Below are 9131 nucleotides of genomic sequence, written 5' to 3'. Positions count from 1 at the left end.
AAAAAAATGCATTATGTCACTGAAATTCTTTCAATGATATCCAAAAGATAATTCATAAAAAAAATGCAATCTCCCCACGCAGAACTGGAAATGTGAATAAAAAAACAAGACTGATGATACATATGAAAAAAGAAAAACACTATGCCACTGAAATCCTTTCAATAACATTCAAAGATATTGCAATATGTAGACTCAAAAAAGGCAATAATTTTTAGTAAAGTAACATATATCCTGAAAATTTTTTTTTCCTTACAGGGAAAAGAAAGACATGTATTTTATGTATCATGCTTCTCTGCAAAGCATGTAATACATAGGTGTGGCTTATCCTCACACTCAGAGCAGAATGTGTTCACCCTTCTCGCTTTATTTCTAGCTTCCTTGAAGCCTTCAGAAAGAGAGATCTTTTCATAGCAGCCACGACACCTTTTTCTTGTGTTTTTCTTAGGCCCACCTTTCTCAGTCAGTCTATGAGGATTTCTTTTTCCTGATATGACTCCACGACTTTTTCCAGGTCTAATGTTATTAGGCTCTTCTCCAGTGAGGGAATACACTAAAGACTCTCGAAATTGCATCTGACTCAGCTTAGCCCTAGGGAAGTACTGGCAATGGAGAACCCAAGCATTTACAACTGTTAGTCCAGTGAGCAGTTCAAAGGCCAACTTTCTGTACCATTTTTTGCTTTTTCTTAGCAGACTGTAGTAGGATGTGTGTTTTTTTTTTTTTTTTTTTACGGTAAGGCCTATAGCGCCTGTAGGCACACTTGTAGAGTGTATGGGAAGCGCTGTTCAGCTTCCGCTCATTAGTGGCTCAGGCAATTTTATTTATAGTGGTACCCATATTAGGGTACCATATCACTCACCGCCCAAGCTCATCTTGAGTGTAACCACCTAGAACCATCATGGTGATGACTTTAAACCACTCGACAACTGGCAAAGTGTTTAAAGGCTGTACGTGGTGGGATTCGAACCTACGCGTGGACGTCTGCCCGATCCCACGCTCACCACCTTATCCACTATGCCCAGTGTTGCCACGCGTAGGGGAAAATCCCTACGGTAGGGGATTTCAGGGCTTTGTAGGGAGTAGGGGGCACCTACGGTGAAAATCGTTGTTTCGTAGGGGAACGTAGGGGAAAAATTCAGAGAGACAGACAGACAGACAAATTTACAAATATAATATTGCACACATGAAATGTCGTGCAAGTTGCTGAGAGAGAGAGAGAGAGAGAGAGAGAGAGAGAGGAGAGAGAGAGAGGATACGTTGGTCATTCTTGTTCGAGACGTGAATTTGTTAACCCCGTTACTATAGATTCCTTTGATTTTTACCAAATTATGGGACTGATTCGTAACAAAAACTTTGTCATGAATAGTCTAACATTTAAACGTATTTGTATTTTTATTAAAATAACACATATTAACAACGTAGACTAAGTGATGATGTTTTATAGTACGTGAAAACTTCGTAGCATACACGTATGAATTCTGTTTGTAGTCTGTCTGGCCGGGCCGACAGCCGCCTAACTTACAGTCTTACACAGTTGACCAGTTGCCTGCGGCAAGTCAGTTATACAGCACTAACGCTGACTTCAGACACGCGGCGCGGCCACTTGAATTGTGTCATTGATATTGTGTTACTGACCTCAAAAGGAATAATAATCACTGATCATGCCTAAAGTTGAAAAGAATTATCGCTCTCAAAGATACAGGGCGGAGTGGGAAAAAGAGAGTTGGGCCTCAGGATGGCTCACTGCTGGAAAAACTGGTGGAAAAGCTCATTGTAAAGTGTGTGATAAGGAGCTTGTGGCAGAGAAATCTGAGCTTACTGGTCACACAAAATCGTCTACTCATATAAGACTTGCTAAGCAAATTAAGTCAAATGAACGGATGACCATGTTTGTGGAATCTAAAGATGAAAAAAGGATTAAAGCAGAATTAAATGTTGTGGCAATGGTGGCCCGAAAGAATTTGTCTTTCAACTGTCTTGATGACATGGTGAGTACACTCCATTTTGTGGCAGATGACTCAAAAGCAATCAACAGTATGACTTGTAACAGAACCAAGGGAACATATCTTTTGACAGAATGTTTATCACCATATGCACACGAAAAGCTCATGCAGGAAGTTGCTTTGTCTGGTGGATTTTCAGTGCTGTGTGATAAAGCAACAGATCTCACAATGAACAAAACATTTTGTGTCAATATGAGATTTTTGAAAAGTGACACCTATGAACCAGTTACACGTTTCTACCGCCTGCTCCCTGTAAATGATGGCAGTGCAGAAGGCCTGTTTGAGCTGCTGAAAGAAACCTTAGAAGGAGATGGCATTGGGTGGGACAAAGTGATTGGTTATGCCTCTGATGGAGAAAATCTGATGCAGGGAGATAAAATTCACTGCTAACCAAGTTACAAGATGTCGTGCCAGATTTATTTGTTGTGAAATGCTTTTGTCACACATTCCATTTAGTTGCTGGCCATGCTTGTGAAGCTTTGTCAGCAACGGCAGAGCAGCTCATACATGACATCTATAACTATTTCAAATTATCACCTAATCGTCAAAAGAGTTATGAAGAGTTTCAACACTTCGCTGAGTGTGATCCACATAAACTGTTGAAACCTTGTCAGACAAGGTGGCTGTCGATCTCACAATGCGTAGAACGCATCCTTGCACAGTGGTCTGCACTGGAGTTGTATTTCACAGCAGAGGCTCATGACATGAAAACCTTGCAGGCGGACAAAATACTACGAACCTTGAAGAATCCCTATGTCAAAGCCACCCTGGAATTCACAAGCTTTGTTCTTGGCGATCTTGTTGGCTTGAACAAACTTTTTCAGTCTAATAGCTTTAAGTTACATATGCTGCTACCAGAGACTGAAAGAGTTCTTCGAATGTTTATTCTGAATTTCATGAAAAGAGAATTTGTTACCTACAAGCTTCCAGCTATTGAAGATCAAACAAAATGGCTGCCAGTAGATAAAGTATACCCTGGTATACTTGCTAGTGAAACGTTAACAAAAATGAAGCCGCATGAAAAGGAGAGCTTTCTTTCACGGTGCAGAGACTGGTATAAAATTGCATGCTGCCAAATACTGAAAAGGATTGATCTGTCGGATCCAGTGCTTGTGGGACTGAAAGATGTAAATCATGAAAGAATTCTAAAGGACAAAGCTGACGTAGGCTCTGCAGCAGTGTTGTATCGGAAGTTACCGCGTCTTCTTCCTGAAGTTGACGTGCAAACCATCGACAGACAGTGGAGATCTATTCTTGTTGATGAAGAAGTCAGAAAAAGTGCTTGGGAAAACAAAACTATTGTGGAATTCTGGAAGCATATGAGAGATGTACCTTCATATGAGAAAATAGCAACTTTCATGCTCAAACTAACAGCTTTGCCGCAAAGCACAGCAGAGGTTGAGAGAACATTTTCAAAACTCAATAACAATAAAACAAAGCTGCGAAATAAACTGTCTGTAAAGACATTGGAATCAATTATCAAAACTTCTGAAAGCTTTCCCTCAACCTTTGATATGACATCGTCTTTGGTTAAGCACTATTCATGTGCAAGGTCTAGATACTTTGCAAAATACACTGAAAATGAAAATAATTACGTTCTTGCTGATTAGAGCCAATTAAACCATCCTTCTAGAAAGTCCAGAGGCAGTATCGAGAATGTAAGTATAATTTAATAACCTTTGTTTATTATATTGTATATATAATTCTATAGACTCTACTTCTCTCTCTCTCTCTCTCTCTCTCTCTCTCTCTCTCTCTCTCTCTCTCTCTCTCTCTCTATATATATATATATATATATATATATATATATATATATATATATATATATATATATATATATATATATATATATGCATAAGTTTTTTTTTTCCGTGTAGGGGAATGTAGGGGAAAATTCCCGTGGATGTAGGTAGCCACAGTCACCAAGGCGTGGCAACACTGACTATGCCACCGCTTCCCTGTGTAGTGGACAGATACATCCACACCTTTCTTTGCCTTGTTGTATGCCATTACACTTTGTGGTTTGAAAACCTATTCTCTACATCTGTTTACTTTGCCACTGGGAACTAGGATCAGTGTTCAGAGACAGTTGAGATAGTCAGGACATTTCTTTTATCCCTCCATTTGAAAACTTTGACGCCATTGCTGTTCTCCTGTCCTTTCATTTCATTTTTTTTTTTTTTAGTTTACTTTCAGTTACTTCATTGGGAAAGTACTTTCTTGTGCTGCTTAGGGTTCCACAAAGGTAAGTTTTCTTTTTCAACAGGTATTCTGCTAGTGTCAATGAGCAATAGTACTTTATCAGCATAAAGAGTGGCGCCCATATCTAATAGTTCTTCACATAGTTCTACTGTTAGGCTTTCAGTGGAGTTTAGTCCCTGATGCTTTGTTTGACTGCCTGAATGAATCTTGAAATTCCATGTATACCCACTTGGAGTACACAGCTTGTTCAACTTGAAGCCATATTTATGTGCTTTCCCAGGAATATACTGCCTAACCTTACTTCTGCCTCTGAAGGGTACCATACTCTCATCAATCACAACCATGGGACCTGGCTTGTAAACAGCCTGCCAGCGGTCTCTAATGGCTGTGACCATGGGTCTGACTTTGAATAATAGATCAAGTGGGTCATCAACATCAGAATTATCCCTGAAATGTATACACCTCAGAAGGATTTCAAACCTCTCTCTGGTCATCACACTGCTAATATAAGAGCCAGCATACAACTTGTTTTTACTCCAATAGGAAGAAATATCTGGCATACCAACAATTCCCATGTAAAGTATTATACCTAGGAATTTTTTTATTTCATTCCTTGTTGTGGGTTTCCATGCAATGAGCCTTGACCTCCTTGTCAGTGGTGCTGCATTTATCTTTTGCTGGGAATATATATTTGTCTGACTGACTATTGTGTCCAAAATATCATCAGTTATGAATAATGCAAACATATCAATAGGCTCTGGTTTTCCTGTGACTGGGTTTACATGAGGCAAGATTACCAGTTCTTCTGTACCACTGAAGGCATAAGGACGCTGTTTGGAAGAAACAGGCCCCCACCCCTGTACAGGTGCAAGCCTACTGGTAGATGCAGACTCCTCATCATCTGTTTCTCCTAGTTCATCTGTTCCATTACTTTCTGTCTCTCCTGCTTCATCACTTTCTTCGCTGCTACTTGAGTAGCTTACATTGGTGAGAGTAAAATCTTCATCAGAGGTGTCTTGGTCATCATGACTACCATAGAATGACGAAGGATCCATAGTCTGCAGACGTAAAAATATCAATAAATCAACCTAATGAAAAATGCATATCGCATGTGGTCCAATTTTTTAACTAGTCGACATATATTCTCATTATCATTTGCCCATTTACTTAAAATTAAGTGGTACACTATTGGCACAAGACGCAACAGAAGACCAACATATTCCAATGTGATGAATTGGGCCACTGGTGGTACAAAAGTTGAGTGGTGCACTGGTGGCTCAAGACGCAATAGGGGAAAAAAAATATTGTAATACCGCGCGTTGGGCCACTGGTGAGACACCAATTTTATCAGTGCATACGAGTCATTGGGACGGAGCTAAGGTACCTACTTGATTTCTCTTTCGTAGCTGCACTGTGACTGGCGGGAGAGTGGTCTGAAAATTGCCGCGATAGACGCGTGTTGGGTGTTGCCAAATCGCGGGTAACGTGGCGGCGGCCGTTTTTCATAAGGCCTGTCAACACTAGGAAACATTGTTTGCAAACAATGTTTCCCAACTGTTTCCAAATAGTTTGCAAACAGTTCGGAAACAGTTTCTCAACTCTTTGGAAACAGTTTGCAAACAGTTTGGAAAAAAAGTTTGCAAACTGTTTCCAAACAATATTTCAGAATGGGAAACTGTGTGTGTGTGTGTGTGTGTGTGTGTGTGTGTGTGTGTGTGTGTGTGTGTGTGTGTGTGGTGGAAGTGATGAATCAGTACCTGCAAGAGGCTTGCATCGACAACACCATGTGGTCAGCAGAGGAAACTCTAGAACTTATTGAATTGATCCATTCATCCCCAGCATTGTGGGATGTGACATGTGGAGATTATAAGAATAAGATGAAGATGGATATTACTGAAAAAACTTTCTGCAGGCGTAATGTAAAATTCAGAGGCTGCTGCAGCAATTTCTACACTCACAGGCATCCTGACGACAACTGAGGCCTGGACAGGAAACACTGTGTCCGAGAAACTGTTTTTCAAACTGTTTGGAAACAGTTGGGAAACATTGTTTCCAAACAATGTTTCCTGGTGTGGACAGGCCTTTAATCCTTTTGCGCTCAGTGGCGCTGCAGGGGGACCTCTCCTGGCCCTTACTAATGGTGATATCCATTGATTCATCAATTGTTGACTCCTCGGAGCTGGTCGAGAGGGAGCGAACGTGTGATCCCCTCCTCGACAGCGCAAGAGCAGCGACGACATGAGAAGGCCGGTGGCGTTCAAGTTTTGTTAGATTTAATTTGTTAGACTTGTCAGTACGAGAAATAGCTGACAGATATGGAGCAGAGGAAGTGATAGCAGTATAAGTTTTAGTAAAAGTAAAAGTAGTCTTAGAAGATGATGAGGCAGAGGTTGAAGGGGAAGCTACGGTGGTAGATGGGGCAGGCAGCGGGTCAGTTTGAGTGGCAACACTGCACATCTTGGGTGAAGCTCTTACTGTTGAAGCGTAAAGAGACGTTTGAAGCAAGTGCGGCCTGCGTCTGCTTCACTTGCATCCTTGCTTCATAGTAAGAAATTCCCTCAGTATCTTTAACTGTGCAGACCTCTTTCTCCACTTTCCACGCGGGACAATTGCGTGAGAAAGTGGAGTGAGCACCCTCACAGTTACGGCACTTCTCTACCAAGGATGTACAATGGTCCATCGAGTGGCCCTCATCTGCGCATCTACCGCAGTAAGCATGGGAAGACCGACAAGCGTTGCCATGGTGACCGTAAAGCTGGCACTTGAAACAACGGAGAGGATTCAGAATGTAGGGACGAACCGGAACCGACTCATACCCTACATGAACCCCCTCTGGCAACTTAGCAGCATTGAAGGTGAAAATGACTGGTACCCGTCAACCATTTTAGTTATTTTGCGAGTTTCAATGCCATCCTGGTCAGCCATGCAATCGACAGTCTCGGTCGGGTCCATGTCCACAAAATCGCGGTGGGAGGCGACTCCCCGACACTAGTTCATGGACACCGGAATCGAAGCCTCGATCTTGATGTCATGGATGTGCTGGAGTTTCAAAAGTGAATTGACTTGATTTACGTTAAGTATTTGAACCAACAAATCACCACTAGCAAGTTTCTTAACTTTGATGCCATTTCTAGCTTGGTAATCAATTACATTCTTGATAATAAACTGTAGAGAGGCGGGTGGTAGTCTTAAAAGTCTGTCCACACTAGGAAACATTGTCTGGAAACAATGTTTCCCAACTGTTTCCAAACAGTTTGCAAACAGTTCGGAAACAGTTTCCCAACTCTTTGGAAAGAGTTTGCAAACAGTTTGGAAACAAAGTTTGCAAACTGTTTCCAAACAATATTCCACGTGTATTAATTTTCTTTCCCATCCAGAATGGGAAACACTGTGTGTGTGTGTGTGTGTGTGTGTGTGATTCATTGTTTGATCTGCTGCAGTCTCTGACGAGACAGCCAGACGTTACGGTACGGAACGAGCTCAGAGCTCATTATTTCCGATCTTCGGATAGGCCTGAGACCAGGCACACACCACACACCGGGACAACAAGGTCACAACTCCTCGATTTACATCCCGTACCTACTCACTGCTAGGTGAACAGGGCTACGTGAAAGGAGACATACCCAAATATCTCCACCCGGCCGGGGAATCGAACCCCGGTCCTCTGGCTTGTGAAGCCAACGCTCTAACCACTCAGCTACCGGGCGTGTGTGTGTGTGTGTGTGTGTGTGTGTGTGTGTGTGTGTGTGGCGGAAGTGATGAATTAGTACCCACGCGAGGCTTGCAGCGACTCAGCAAAGAAGACTCTAGAACTTATTGAATTGCTCCATTCATCCCCAGCATTGTGGGATGTGACATGTGAAGATTATTAAGAATAAGATGAAGAAGATGGATGCCGTGACGGATATTGCTGATAAACTTTCTGCCGCCATAGTGTAAAATTCAGAGGCTGCTGCAGCAATTTCCACACTCACAGGCATTCTGACGACAACTGAGGTCTGGACAGGAAACATTATGTGGAAACAGTTTCCAAACTGTCTGCAAACTTTGCAAACAGTTTCCGAGGAATGTTTCCAAACTGTTTGGAAACAGTTGGGAAACATTGTTTCCAAACAATGTTTCCTGGTGTGGATAGGCCTTTAGAGTGTAGGGTCACATATGTCGCTTTATTAGGGTAAATAGACAGTCTGGCAGTTGGGGGGATCGTCGATCTGTGTCTTCCCTCCCCTTACGGGGGAAGGGTAGGAAAGTCCGTCAGGCATGGAGGGGGGTACATCCCCGCCTACAGGAGGGGAGCGGGACACAAATGGGAGGAGGTAAGGGAAGAGTTACCTAAGGTCAGATTGTCCTACCAAACCACTCTAGGGGGGCCGGACGGTGTTAATTAACCCCCAAAAAGCACGCTCACTGAGGTGGATCCTTCGTAGGTGAGAGAGGAAAGACAAAGGCCCGTACCAAGAGTCCCGAAGGTTTGAGGTCGAGGGTAGAAGGGAAGGTAATGTGGTACCAAGAGTCGCTGTCATTATTGGAATGAAGAGCAGAGGGAAGGTCGAAGGGAAGGCATGGGTGCCCCCGTGTCTTCCACATGACCTTCGAAGAAATATTTCATAATTTTCGTAAGCTGGAGTAACCAACGAATAGTATAAACTAAAATCAACATCAAGTAATATTTTCAATCTCGGAAAACCGATAGTTATGTTTCCACGTAAGTTACTATTCTTTTTATAATAGTGAAAAAATCGCCTTAAAATCGCGAGGTGGAAGAACGCAGTGGATCCAGAAAGCTCGCCACCTAGCTGTTTTATGAAGCTTATTTTCGTTTGTCAGGAAAGTTACAGTTTATTTCATGGTAATAAATATTTTCTTTAGTGAGCTCATCATCCAAGCCTATTAAAGACCAAATATGTGCATGGGTTTATGGAGAAT

General features: G+C 42.2%; 2 protein-coding genes across 3 annotated transcripts in view; one reads left to right on the top strand and one right to left on the bottom strand.

The window, feature by feature from the left end:
- The first annotated feature begins 1292 nt into the window (after positions 1 to 1292).
- LOC123513191 overlaps positions 1293 to 9131 on the top strand; it is a 29992-nt gene continuing 22153 nt past the window's right edge. For both annotated transcript variants that reach the window (XM_045270170.1, XM_045270171.1), the window contains exon 1: positions 1293 to 3661. The gene's annotated coding sequence lies outside the window, so the exon portion shown is untranslated. The remainder of the gene's footprint in view (positions 3662 to 9131) is intronic.
- Positions 3896 to 5372, bottom strand: LOC123513192 (piggyBac transposable element-derived protein 4-like). Its single transcript, XM_045270173.1, has one exon. The coding sequence runs from the start codon at positions 5258 to 5260 to the stop codon at positions 4205 to 4207; it is 1056 nt and encodes a 351-aa protein (XP_045126108.1). The 5' UTR covers positions 5261 to 5372; the 3' UTR covers positions 3896 to 4204.

Source organism: Portunus trituberculatus, chromosome 35 (assembly GCF_017591435.1).
Source record: "Portunus trituberculatus isolate SZX2019 chromosome 35, ASM1759143v1, whole genome shotgun sequence".
Lineage (NCBI taxonomy): Eukaryota > Metazoa > Arthropoda > Malacostraca > Decapoda > Portunidae > Portunus > Portunus trituberculatus.
The sequence above is the reverse complement of the archived record's forward strand: the minus strand, read 5'-3'. Positions and strand labels throughout refer to the sequence as shown.

Excerpts from the sequence above, each read along its gene's own strand:
- LOC123513192 (XM_045270173.1), bottom strand. The coding sequence starts at position 5,260 with ATGGATCCTTCGTCATTCTATGGTAGTCATGATGACCAAGACACCTCT.